Raw genomic sequence first — 14,221 nt, 5'->3', positions numbered from 1 at the left:
CACCCGATCATCGCCTTCGGCAGCTACTGTGGCACATGCCGAGGCGGAACTAACCAGTCAACGAGCAAACCCGACCGATCGCTCTCTTCCCGATCGTGCTCCCATTGGAAAAATGCAATTGCTGCGAGAGAGCGATCGTTTGCTTGCTATCTCTGTTGCGCAACAGCAGCATGCGCACAACGCTTCCAATTGGAGCAGAGCAGTGCGCTCTCGCTCGCACGCACGTTCAGTTGCTCTCGCGTTGAGCGGGTCGTCTTGCAGGTTTGCTCGCTGCGTTTGTTTTGTTTACGATTTTCGCTGGAAAGCCAAGCTGAGCCAGCTCGTCGTCGTCAGTTGCCTAGCAAACTCGCCCCAAGCAAGACGTACGCGCGCGTGCCGCTTGCACAATACGTGAGTTTTTCGTAAAAAAAACGCTAACTGTGAATTCTCAAAAGTGAAACAACAAAAACTGAAGTTGGCTTAATTTAAGAGAAAATATTTAAACTGACGTGCAAATAGTTGTCCATCCGCTTATCGATTCGATTCGATCGCACGATCGATGTTCGCGTAGTGGCCGCCAGCATATGATGAGCCTGACTGTTGTCTCGCTGCCGCAACGTTACAAACGCCTCCTGCAAGCGATGACACTCGCCGTTGCCGTCGTCTATATGACACTTTTGCTCTATCAGAGCGCCTACGGATATCCGGGCCTGCAAGTGAGTGCCACCGAAGATCGTTGCGTGGGTGTTGCCACAAACTGTTCGTTGCAAGCTCGTAAATTGTTGTCATACGCAGCACACACTTTGCCCCATAAGTTGCACCCCCCCCAACACCCCTACCCTCTACGCCCCAGTCCTGTTCGCATTTGCATGATTCTGCGCCCCCGGCTCAATCGCCCTCTTTGGCCCGTCGCCCGCTCCGTTTCGTGCACTTTCATAAATCAACGCTGGCTGGCGACGTTTGCAGCTGCGCATGCGTCCCTCTCCGATGCTCCTGCTTCCTCTTCATCTGCTACACAAACCTTTTTGCGCCCTTGCCAATGTCTTCTTCTTCTTCTTTGCCTTGCATATAAAACAGTTTTTCGGTTATTTTTTTTTCTTTTGCCGTCGGCAGCGCGTCGCCAAAGCTTTCAGTGTAGACCCCCGCGCTCCACACCTTACTCAAGCCTGTGTATTTACCCCTCCTTGCCTTTGTTTTTTTATACTCCTGCCTCTGTTTATTGTTGTTTTTGTTTTTGGTTTTTGCATAAATTACTGTGTAATAAAATATTCTGCGCTAATATTACAAGAGCTGCAACGGAATGCAGACCTTGGTCGGAATTGACTGGAAGAGCGCATGTATCTAGATACATCTATATATACAGATGTATCTAGATACATATGCATGTTTTATTTGTTATTATAATACTGTCCAGACGCTTATTGATGTGCCTGATACCAGTTCCTGGCCTGGAACAGTCAACAATCTTTACTCAAAAACATGTAATCCCTTAGAGCTTTTATTGTTTAATATTTTAACTCAAATTTAATTGATCGAGACATTGAATCTATAACTATATACATATATGTATCGTATATATTGTATTTCGATTAATTGTAATCTCATAAACTCTCCACAAAATATCCTTTTAAAAAAAACATATTCGATTCTTTCCAAAATGACAGCACTTTTTGCTTCTATATAAATCTTTAAGAACTTTTCTTGCATGGAGAGATCTGTTCTAGGAATTATCCTTGTGATTCACATTGCTTACATGAGAATCTTCTCGAAAATTTCCAATTTTCACTTAGGAATGATTCGTATTATAAAAAACTAATAACAAATGAAAAAGCTCTCTCGAAACCCGGCTTAGGTCTGCAATGCAAATGTAGAACTCAGCTGGATCGGAGGACTATATCATATACATAGTTGACACATGATCTTAAGCTTGAAATTGGTTTTTTGTTCAAACAATTTGATTGATTTTCAATATATCTTGAACAAACAAGAGTTTGGAAGGTTTACCACATTGGTTTAGTATGAGTATTATATACATATGTTATCGTTCTTTCATCATCTGATCAAAATGCTCTATCAAAATGATATCTGCCACATGTTTGCAAGGGTATTTGTGCTTCGGTGCTGCTCAGAAAATATGAAATTCGAATTTGCCGCTTTGTCAAAAGAGTATCTTGACATATTCTATGTTATTTTCCGTCGTGTTTTGGCAACATTTCTATGGCTGAGTCTCAAGTCTGCCATTTTGCTTATTTGAATATATTTTGTATATACATTTCTTTTTTTTCGCCGGAAGTTGCCCGCTCGCCGCTGACTTCATTAGAACAAGCCGCAAATGCAAATGCAGGCTTTTATTTCTTCTAGAGGCTTAATTCAATTGTCGAATGAAACATTTTCAGGCTGAAAAATGCTTGAAAAACTGCCATAGTTCAGGTCTTGGCCTGGCTAACTGGCCAGTTTATTAGCTTAGGCCATAATTAAAAACCTAATGAAGTTTTAATGTAGACCAAGTTGTTGTTTCACTATTTTTTGTTGTTGTCGAGTAACCGGAAAACGGGCCGCAATGAGTGGCATGTAGAATACTTGGTATTCTCATATATAAGACTCTGTGTCCAAATGCTGAATTGGACTTTATTATTATTATTATTTTTTGTTATATTCTCGTTGTTGTTGTTGTTGTTGTCGTTGTTCTTGGATTTCAATTGAAGTCGCTGCTCGTTGAGGTCTGTGACTTGTGTCAGTTCATTTGTGTTTTGTTGTTTGTGTGACCGCAAAATGTGCAATGTGATGTAAAAATTATTGTAATTTTTTTGTATTTTTTTGGTTTTTTTTTTCCAAATGTTGCGCAAACTCCTGACGTTGTTGTTGACTGTTTCGCGGAACTTGTGCAGCCGCCTGGCCAAAGACTTTTCAATTGGGCTTGGTCCGATAAAAGCGGCGCATTGTCCACTGCTCAAATGACCGCTTCCCCCCCTAAGCACCCTGCTCCAGCCCCACCCCGCCTTCTTCGCTCGGCACATGCCGCTGCTCGACCCCAAAACAAAACATGTCGCGTGTGGCTGACGCATAAATCATACAGAGAAAAAATATAAATATATATATAATCGATAAATGAATTTGTTTATGCGAATTTGTTTAAAGTGGCGCGACGAATGTGCGCTTTTTCGCTGGCCTTTGATTGATTCGTGTGTTGCGCTCTGCGCATGCCTAAATACACTACAACAACAACAACAACAACAACAACAACAACAACAATTGCAACACGTAACAAACAACTCATGACTGCCTCGCATGCAAATCAACAGGCAACACGAAGACAAAGCCAAAAGACAACGTTAAAAATGAAACAAAAGTGCTCTATTGGAGCGTGCACGACTAGCAGATACCCTGTACGATGGCAGCTACGTGCTGCTGTAATATGCAGTCGTGTTTGCTTTACAAACAGATGTAGAGACAGACACATAGATACCCTACAAGCAGCGCACTTTAGTTAGGAAAATGGTTGTCTTAATAAACTTTTTGATATGTGATTGCATTTTTCTTGATATTTAGGGGGTTTAAGACTATAGAAAGATAAATAAAGACTAAGTTATTTGAATTGTAGTATAAACTACTTTAATAATGCGACTTTTGTGAGCTTTAGTTATTGGGTAGCTCTCCAAGAAGTTATTGTATATTCAGCTGTTTGACAAGACGGGAATCGATATCGGGCTATACTTCTACAGTTGTTCTGCTTATAAAATATGACATTATATATTTATATAGAAGCCACGCCTTGTCAATTGGGCAAAGAGCATATATATTTTATTCCCAAGTTGACATGTCTAGGTCTGATAAGCTCTGCTGGACATGATCAAGTTCTAAGGTTCGAAGTTGCAGCTTTCGACCTTAAACAAACATTTGTCACAAAATGTATTGCATGACTTTGCTTATTTATTAAAATTTACATATATCTATATACTTTAAAGTTAAGTTCAACTATATTCTCTCGTTCAATGAGCTCTTGAGTCCGTCTTTTTCTGTTCCTTTCTCTTCTCCCCAAATCACAAATCAGACTATCTATAATTCCTTATTGCTCGTAATCAACATGTGTCGTATTTCATGCTCCCCTCTCATACTTCGCTCCATTTGCCTTTTGATAGATTTTCACAAAATTGGTGTACCCTTTTGTTTATAGCCCACTTATCAATGGGTATATGAAATCCTCTCAAAGTTTTTGATTCCTGTTTGCGCGCAGGTGCCGCTGGCTGCAGCTGCCTGTTGCTGTTGCTGCTGCTCCTGCCTCGGTTTCCCCCTCCTTCTGCTGCTCCAACTTCCCCTCCTCCATTATCTCCTGCCTCTTCTGCTCGAACATAATCAGTTGTTCAGTTTGTTGCGAGCACCAAAAAAAAGTTGACGACACTAAGCCGCCAGCAAGTGCCTGATAAAAGTTGCAGCTGAAATGTATCTGAAAGATACTCAGATACTCTCTGTATTTTTGTATCTTTGTATCTGCAGCTGAGTAGCTGTCGCTGCTGCTGCTGGTCTTTGGTGGTCGGCATTTTACTTAATTGAGCAGCGCCCGAACGAGCTGGCTTTCTGTGCATGTGACTTTGTATGCTTTTGTATCTTATCGTAGATTTGTATCTGCGAGTTTAATATTGTTCAAGCGGCGTTTTAATGAAGATTTAAACGCGCCAACACACGCTCAACTTGACGTGTCCAAATGGAATTGAACAACTTCAAATGCTTTTCATTAATCTAGCGCCCCTCTCCCCTCCCCCAGTCTCTACCTCTACCCCTTTTGTACTATTAATTGACTTGGCAATTGTTTATAAACATATTAATCATGTCCATAATGAAGCGTTACACAATTGCTGCGCCGCTTGGCGCACGATGTGTGTGTGTGTAAAATTTCGACAATGACAACAAACGCCTGCGCGATGCGCGCACTCTTGTTACCTTTTGTGCTACCCTGTACAAGTTGCATATGTGTGGGACAAGGGGTATGATGGGCTAGTGTAAATGTATGCAACAGGCAGAATGAAATGCCTTGTATTCAATAAAGTAAAGCAAATGTGGAAGGGACCTTTAAAGTTGCTTGTAGCTTGGCCAAATGTATAGATGTAAATGTAGATATACTCTGATTTATGTTTTCTAGGGCTCGCAGCTGTTTACAGGGTATCTGCTAGAGCTGCACACACACGCCTAGCGGCACCCTTAGGTGCCTGTTGTTGTTGCCGCTGTTGTGAACGAGCATGTATCTTTTATATTGTATCTTGTATCTTGTATCTGTTTTGTGTGTGCGCAGGCGTGCTTGACAGTTGGTTTATTTACACACACACACACACACACACACACACACACACACACACGCACACACAGGCATATATATATAGGGGAGACACACGTGTCGCCAAGCTTCTCTCGGCAATTGCATTTGGCGCAGCTCACGTTCGACTAATTCGCCGACGAGCTTGTTAAAGCCGCGCAACCCGCCCCGCCCACCGCCCACCCGCCCGGTCCGGCTCTTTTGGTATTTTTGCATACATTAGCTGCAGTTGCAGTTGCAGTTGCATCAGCTGCAACTGGTTCACATTCTAATCTATGCAAGGCCCATGCCTTCGCCTTGGCAACTTGCTGTTGACTCAATTGGCTTTTAGCCGGATTTGCTCTTAACCAGATTTTCTGTTTTCTGTTTTCTGTGTTTTTTTGCAAGTCGCTTTCACTGCCCGGCTCGGGTCACGACTTTTGCTTATCGCGCCGCTGCTTGGGATAAATTAATTAATATTTTCGAGCTCTCTTTAATCACTTTCGTCTCGTTGTTTCTTACATTTACGCTTGCCACCTGTCAACGACTTGCCTTTGACTGCGGCTCATTAGGCGGTAGCTGCCGCATCATCAGCTCAACTTCTGCTTTTTCTGAGAGTTTTCTTTCCCTAACCCCCCCTCCTCTCTTCGCTCTGTGTGTGTCTGCCTACTATCAGATAGTTGGCCCATTATATTGAACACCGTTTTTCGATCGTGCCGCAATAAAAATGTATGAGCCAAGTCTTTAGCTCTATCAACCAGACAATATCGTGTGAAGCAGCAGCCACAGTTGCTGAAGACCCGTTTACCATGTAATAAAAAGACAAGTGGAGGAGCGCTGAGAGGAGCGAAGAGGGGGGGAGGCGGTAGAGTGGGACTGTGGAGGGGGCAGGCAGCGCTTTAAGTAGAAATGTTTCCATTTGCAGATCCAGTGAATGAGCTATAACAGAGCTATAACTGTAGAGAGAGGGAGTGAGAGAGGGAGAGAGAGAGAGGGAAAAACGGCGAGAGAGTGACAGACTAGAAGATACTCTGTAAAACTCACATTCGTATTTACAGGGATAAGATAGAATTTCTTATAAGACAACTCGGCTGTTATGCAAAAGACATAAGTCGAACTGATGTCCGCTTCAAAGTTCGTATCTTCGCGGAGGAGACAAGGATGTACCATATAAGTATATATCTATATATATATATAGATACAACCATATACCATATAACTACATACTTTATATTCGGCAAATCCTAAAAGTCTAACAATGGGCTTGTTTTTGAACTTTGGTCTAGTGTGAGAAGGCGAAGGATTCTGCATGGAACCTATATACTAAGTTCAAAGATTTCTAGATATTTTTACGAAAAACAAACAACAGAAAAAGAAGCAATTGAAATTGACATTTATCTGGGTTTCAGGCAGTTTTGTTGTATATGAATGTAATCAAAAGTTTCTCCAACAGTTTCAAGAGCTTCCATGCGTCAATTCAACCCAATTTGAGATACTTGTAACAAATACAGGGTATTTGAAGTCTTTACAAATGTGTAGGTTAGCTTTTGTTAAGGTCAAGAGGAGCAGCGGAAGTGCCTGCTGTGCGCGTTCATTTGCATAGCGGAAAAGTTCGACCAAATTAACACTTGGCACCATTCCCGTCCCCCACTTCGCCTCCCCCCCGCGCTCAACCACACACACTTCAGGCAGCGGCTTGAAAGGCCTTTTATCAGCTCACTTCAATCAAAACTCAAATCAGATTCCAAATTTTCCAAACCTCAAGAGGTTGTTAGAGAGAGGGATGCCAGAGAGCAGCTCCATTAAAAGCAGCTGAAGAATTGCCGCACAACAAAAGCAAATGAACCTGTTATCAGTCGAAATTAATCAAGAGGGCCAGAGGCGCAGTTAGGGGCGGGGACACGGACAGGGGCTGTTGGCAAAAGTTGCACAGACTGAAGCTTGGATTTCAAGTCAGGGCGATCTTTATTTTTGTTCTTCTTCTTCTATCATGTTGCCCGTTTGTTTGGTTTTGTTTGCTCTTACTCAGCATTTTTATGGTGCTGTGATTGCTTCTGCTTCTTTCTCTTCTTTTTCTGCTTGTTGTTGTTGTTTGTTGTGCCGTCGCTCATTTGTTTGCCATTGTTGTTTACCATTGAAGTTCGCCTTTGTTTGCCAGGTGAAAATGCCTGCAGCCGCTCTTCACTTCATTTTTATTGCGCGCGATTTACACAACAAATTTTAGCCCCCCAACTAAACCCTCTCGCTCTTCCCTCTCTTTCACTTTACAGCTGCAGCCGCAGTCGCAGCTGGATGGCAATGAACCTGCCGCAACGACGACCACACAACAGCAGCAGCAGCAGCAGCAGCTGCTCCACTCGCTGCCACCCACACAGTCTGTGGCTGCTGCCGCCTCCTCCTTGCCGCCTGCCTCCTCCTCGCCGGTTGCTGCTGCGGTGGCCACGCCCATAACGCCCTCGCTGATCATACGCAAGGACATACATAGCTTCAATTTCAGTGATATTGAGGTCAGCGAAAGACCCGAAGCCACGCTGCTAACAGAGCTGGCCCGACGCAGCCGGAACGGTGAACTGCTCCACGATCTGTCGCAGCGCGCGGTGACAGCGACGCCGCAGCCGCCGACAACGGAGCTGGATGACATTTTCATCAGTGTGAAGACGACGAAGAACTATCACGACACGCGACTGGCGCTGATCATCAAGACGTGGTTCCAATTGGCGCGCGATCAGGTGAGGTCAAAACCCGAAAGCTCCGAAAAGTTACCCCGCAATTAGCCAGATGCGACAGGTCGATTAGTTAGTTCGAGCAATTTGCCAGCACCGTGTTGTGGGCGACAATTGGCAAATGAGAAAAAAAGGAAACCAAAAGGTCTCGCGATCCGATTGAGATCTAAGTTGATTTGACTTGTTTTTTCTTCATTTTGTTTATACGCTTTATATATTTCTTTTTTTTTTGGGCTTGGCGCATTTGCATAATGAGTTTTTAAGCTGTTTGAATTGAATTCGCTTTTTACGATTTATGATTTTGTGGCCGCCGCTTAATTGGCTATAAAAATGTCTTCATAAGCCAAAAAAACAAAAAACAACAAAAACACAGAAAAAACTTGCAAATAAACGAGCTTAACTAAATAATGTTGATGATTATAATGGGCTTTGATACCCTGTAGCTAGTAGCATAAGTAGGGAGGTTAGGAGCTTAAGCACATGTACAGGAAAAAGTCAAAGGCAGCTAGAAAGGATAATTCAGCTGATTAAAAGCTAGAGCTGGAGTTAGTTTAGACTAAGCAAACTCACAGATTATTAGGCATGTGAATGCCGCTAGAAATTCATATTTAATGTCATAAAAGACATAAAACTCATATCAAATAAATAAAATAGTTTTGGCATATTCGAGCTCAAGTCCCGGCAAGCTATAAAATATCGATAGAGTATATAAATTATCGGTTTTATAAGAAATATCAAATGATTAAAGGCTTGTTGTTAAACTTTTGAATGGAATCTTTTATAAAAAGTTATTAACTAAAACAATCTTAATATCTTCAATAATGAGATTAATCGGAATCACTTAAAAATTGACTTGATAGAATATCGATAATAGATAGATTAATACTCATTCGGAACTGTATCAGACCCTAGGTACGAGATAGTTGTCGTCAGAATTGTATCATTTGAATTGTTTAAAGACTCGTTTGCTAATAAATAAGACATGCAACTAAAGTCACACCAACTCTTCTACGTGCGATTGAACCTCTATAAGGGTTATTTGAGTCGATCGAATGGAAGCGCTATATCACTTAGTTGACATAGGATAGGTTGATTGTAAAACGAGTTGTTCTATACAAAGCATTATTATTTAAGATATCGGGATCAAACTCATTAACATTCCAGCACTATATATGTATCTAGCTCAAATATCTATATATCATATAGGAGCAAACGCTTGAAAATTGAGTTTTTGTATAAGAAAACTTGTTTGTTTTTTAAAGATACCCTGAATAATCATTTTGCTTGCTGCAAGTTAGGTTTTGTATTCGTATTGAGGGATATTTGTATATACATGTGTGCTGTGTGTGTGTGTGTGGTGTGTGTGTTGTTGTGTTGCTTTTGTCGCTTCGTCTCGCTGACTTTTTTTGTGCCAACTTATGCAAAATCACGCGTCACAAATGTGTTTTGTTATTGTTTACAGGGAACTGCAGGCAAAGTACCAAAAAAATAATAATAAAAAAAAAATTAAAACAAAACAAAAAAACCACATAAATAAACGCACATGTGTGTGTGTGTGTGTGTGAGTGTGTTTTAACTATTCAAAATTGTTGAAATGCCCGACAGGCACGTTTCAGGCTTTGGCTGCAATGCTGCAACGGTTCGGGGCAGACGTGCAACGAGCTGCAGTCAGTGTTTATTTTGATTGGAGATTGTCGTGAAAGGGGAGGGGGGTGAGTTAAGGGGGGGGGGGGGTTGGTTCGGCCTTTTAAGTGCCTAGACAATTTCAGCTGCCATATCGAGCTGTAGTTTTCACACTATTAAAGGAGCTGGCAGCAGCATTTGGCCTGAACTGGTCAGCAGCAATTCGCAGCAACTGTTGCCAGTGCAGCAGCAACATGCCCCACTGACAGCTGGCTACATGCAACAATTGGCTCGCAAGTTTGATTTGCTTCAAGTTGCTGCTGCTGCTGCTGATGCTGATGCTGCTGCTGCTGGAGGCAGCCAATTATTTTGATGCGACTAACAGCAATGTGGAGCAGCGACAGGCAACAGCAGCAACAGCAACAGCAGCAACAACATCTAGAAAATGCGTTCAATTTGATTGGTTTGTGCTGCGTTTGAAAACTATTTGTTGTCTGGCCCATGTTGCTGCCTCTGTTGCACATTATAAACGCTTGATTAATGTGCCTCTTGGTGCACAGCTTTCAGCTTGATTCCACTTCGCTGCCTCCCGCTGCCCGCGCCACGCCTTAAAAGGCCAATGGCAACAGCAACGAGTCTTCAGCCTCAGCTCAACTCTTAGCTTGGGTGCATTGGTCAGTTTTTCCTATAGCTCAGACATGAGATGAAGAAGTGAACGAAGAGGAAGAGTAGACTATAATACCTTTTTAACTCAATGTGTAACAACTGCTAGCAAACAAGTTCGCTTTGAAGATTCATAGAATGAAATGGTAGACTCTGAGAAAACGCCTTGAAGATCCATAGAATCTTGCACTCGGAGAAAAAACTCTGTGCTTTACTTATGAATAACTCGAATAGAATCTATGAGGTTTTCAACTTGAAATTTACAACATATTTAAGTTTCTTATTAGTATTTCTTTTGACCCTGCAAATATTGCATTGGGTATATGTATGCCCGCTTCTTTGGCTGCCTGCAGGGTATTCGAAAGTTATCGTAACTCTTGCAGCTATTCAGGCAGGCAAGATCTGCTCTCATAACTTGTAACTTGCTAGCTGCTCAAACTTGTAACATTTGCTTTAACTTAGACAGTTAGTATATATACTATATCATTAGTTATCATGGACAATAATTAAGTTATCATAGATAGAACTGAGAATGATTGCAACAGATCTGCCTAAGATTTTTTTTCTCTTCTTGATCAGATCAGCTTAGTATAACCCTAGACTAGACTTGACTTGGCAGAGCATTCAAGTTTCCATATGGCTTACATAAAGTCAAGTATATCTTTCGCACACATCAAAAATTGCTGTTAGTTCAATCTTGTTTAGATGGTCGATAGACAATTTCGAATGCAGTTGCCAGTGTTGAGAAATGCTCAAGTGGCATTCAAATTATTCATGCAACAAACAAATGAGCATAAATTACTGACAGTTGCCGCCGCAACGGTTCGACTTTGATTGAACGCTTTTCGCCAAATATGCAAAAGCGGAAAATGCAGCGACAATACAGCATTTGGCTACCGTGTGTGCGAGTGTGTGTGAGTGTGTGTGTGCGAGTGTGTGTGTGTGAGTGTATGCAGCAGTTGTCTGGCAGGTTTGTCAGTCTGTCTGGCAGTTTGCTTAGTTAGCATCTGATTTGCTTTTGGCCAAGTTGAATGCTGCCTGTCACATTTGTTGCTGCTGCTGCCCCACAACACAGAACGCATGTCAAATGTCGAGGGAAACTCTCTTCGGACTTTATGCAGATAAATCGCAGACACAGGTTGAAACTGGCCCGGCGAGAGTGGGTGGTTCGATTGTCAGTTTCTGCAGTTGCTGTTTCTGCTTTTTGTCTTTCGGCTTTTTAGTTTTTAATGATGCGTCGTGTGGCACTTATTGAGCGCTTGTCAGCAGCAGCAGCAGCAGCAGCAGCAGCAGTTGCTGAAATGTCTTCCCGGAAAACATTTGCTCGCCTTGTACCAAGTCACTTTTTTTTTAATGCTTTATGTGCTGTGCTTGTGTGTATGTGTGTGTGTCTGCTCACATTTTATTGGCCACAACAAGCACAAATGTCGTTAAATTTTCACTGGACAAGCGCTGTGGCTAAGCCCCTCTCGATTTTATACCCCGTTTGCAAAGTAAACAGGGGTATATGGCTTTTGATATGCAAGAACTGTCTTGCAGTCTATCCTATTAATTGCCAGCCACGCCCACCTGGTTGACTAGTCCGCCCATAGCTTAAGTATCCCGAACTTTTAGCACCTAGCTTATATATAAACTTGCATCAAGTCTTAAGTCCACAAATATGCAAATGAAGTTTAATTTATAATTAGCACTCTTTGTCACACTGCGAGCAGCGTATTGTGTAGTCGGTTATGCCCGACTGCCTTGCTCCTACTTGTTTTTCGCTGTGTCTTGGCCTATTTGCGCTTTGTACTCGCAACGCGTCATGTCCAGCGCGTTTGACTGCTTTAAGCCTCGGCTCCTTTTCTCATTAACTTGGCTAAGCCGGCTGCGTAGCCTTCGCCAGCCCCCTCGTCACCCCGCACCCCCTCTCCGTAGCACGCCCGTTGGCTGTCAAACAGACAGCGCTGAGTCACTTTGCGGCAAGTTGACAGGCTCAGCGAGAGCTTTAGCTCCGGCTGCAACTGCTGCACGATTCTGCGACTGCGACAGCCGGGTTCTAGTTGCAGTTGAGGCCAGTTCTGCTTAGGCTTTAAGTTGTCAGCAGCTCATAAATATGAGCAGAGCAAATGACAGTTGTCATACGCGAGCAGCTCCCTCTCTGTCTCTCCCTCTCTGTCTCTCCCTCTCTCTCTCTCTTTGCTCTTTTGCTTGGGGATCACGCGGCGTATGCGCGATGAGCCGCATGGCAATTAAAGCTCAATTGACAGCACGTCCAAAGTGTGCCGCACACACACACTCATACACACACACACACACACACACACACACACACTTACACCCTCTCTCGTTCTCTGCCTCTCTCTCAGCCCGTGCCGTCGCTTTTGATTGCGTTCACTTTGGGGTTTTCGTATTTCGTTTTTTTTTTGGCGGCCTTTTCAATGCGCTTCAATTTAATTTAATTCGCAATAAATTGAAATATTTTCCATTGTTGTTTGTTGTGCGCAAAAACGACACAATTTGTTGTGCTGGTGTGTGCTGCCACGCCCACCCCACCGCCCTTTGCCCGCATGCAACTTCCTTTTTGAATGTGCGCGCTTGTGCAAATTTTTGCATCATTTTAAATGCCGTTTGCCAGCACAGTGCCCGCAAATAAGCAGCGTACGCTTTTAAGCCAATTATTGTCCATTTAATATGCGCTCAATTACAATGCAGAAGATGAAGAGGAATAAGAAGCAACAGCAGCAGCAGCATATTTGCTTAATGAACGGCGAATATAATTATTTTCTTCAGCTTCAGATACAAATGTATCTTAAGCTGTTGCTGATGATGTATCTTACGGATACTCACACTATGTCCGTCTCTTTCTCAACCTCTTGCCGGAGCTACCAATCAAATACAAATCAACTAATTGATACATTTTGAGCTCCTTTGCCCAACGACGCCTCATTAACCCAAAAGTATCTCAACATTTGACGCACGCCCCGAAACATTGGTTGCTGCCTGCGTTAGCTTCGCAAGGGAGACCCAAGACAGCCTATAATTAAAATGTGAACCTTTTGTGGTTTTCTGGCTGCCTGACTTCAAAATAGCCGAACTGCGATTACGCAAATTGAGCCACGCCCACAATTTGTTTACTTTTTTTTTTGTGGCCGGAATTTCAATTTCAAAAAAAAAAATTACAACATTAAAGTTGGCTGACATCCATAATTAATTTCTGAGTGTTGCCAGAGTTAAAGAGAACTTTCAAGAACTCAATTATTCGGCATAGATGCATAGATTCTCATGAGTGTGAACTTTTTGTTAAGGTTTTTCCTACATCTAGGATAATCTTGGTAATATTTGTTAGGATTATTTTAAACAAAACTTTTGCATTGTAAAATATATATTTTGGATCGAGATATTCAGGCAGGCGATTTGTACTAGGCGGAAATATGCAGATTTTTTCCAATTTTTATTTAATTTTTCAGAATTTAGTTAAAACTTGGAATAAAATGCAAATATAATAGGCGCACCTCTTCTCTCTTCTCTCTCTCTCTCTCTGTCTCTCTCCCTCTCCCTCTCTCTCTCTCTCTCTCTCTCTCTCTCTCTCTCTCTCTTTCTCTCTTTCTAATTTGCTTATGATTTATTTTACCCACGCTTAATAATTTGATTTGATTAGCTTTAAGAGTAAATTCGACTTTCACTTGGGATCTGGCCTGGTCAAAATTGGAAAGCATGTCCAGTCAAGGCACACGCCCCCCCATAATAGTTAATAATATTATTTGGCCCATGCACAGACCAGTCCGTAGATACAGATACAGAAAGCATCCACTTCGGACGCATATGGAAAGGCCGTACGACCGCAGCCTCAGCGCTCGAGGAGCTGCCGGCGAGCGACCGCACCCCACGTGCTGTGTTGACTGCAACTCCAGCTAGAGGGAGAGAGGGAGGGGGATGGGTGTCATGGCAAGGCGAGGCAACACAA

The 14,221-nt window shown here is 42.6% G+C and overlaps 1 protein-coding gene across 1 annotated transcript in view; it reads left to right on the top strand.

The window, feature by feature from the left end:
* The first annotated feature begins 352 nt into the window (after positions 1 to 352).
* LOC115762674 (fringe glycosyltransferase) overlaps positions 353 to 14,221 on the top strand; it is a 31,582-nt gene continuing 17,713 nt past the window's right edge. Inside the window, exons 1-2 of the mRNA XM_030704989.1 lie at positions 353 to 695; positions 7,537 to 7,995. Coding sequence (XP_030560849.1) covers positions 564 to 695; positions 7,537 to 7,995 — 591 coding nt within the window. The 5' untranslated portion in view covers positions 353 to 563. The remainder of the gene's footprint in view (positions 696 to 7,536; positions 7,996 to 14,221) is intronic.

This window comes from Drosophila novamexicana, unplaced genomic scaffold, assembly GCF_003285875.2.
Source record: "Drosophila novamexicana strain 15010-1031.04,08,12 unplaced genomic scaffold, DnovRS2.1 tig00000644-arrow-pilon, whole genome shotgun sequence".
NCBI lineage: Eukaryota > Metazoa > Arthropoda > Insecta > Diptera > Drosophilidae > Drosophila > Drosophila novamexicana.
The sequence above is the reverse complement of the archived record's forward strand: the minus strand, read 5'-3'. Positions and strand labels throughout refer to the sequence as shown.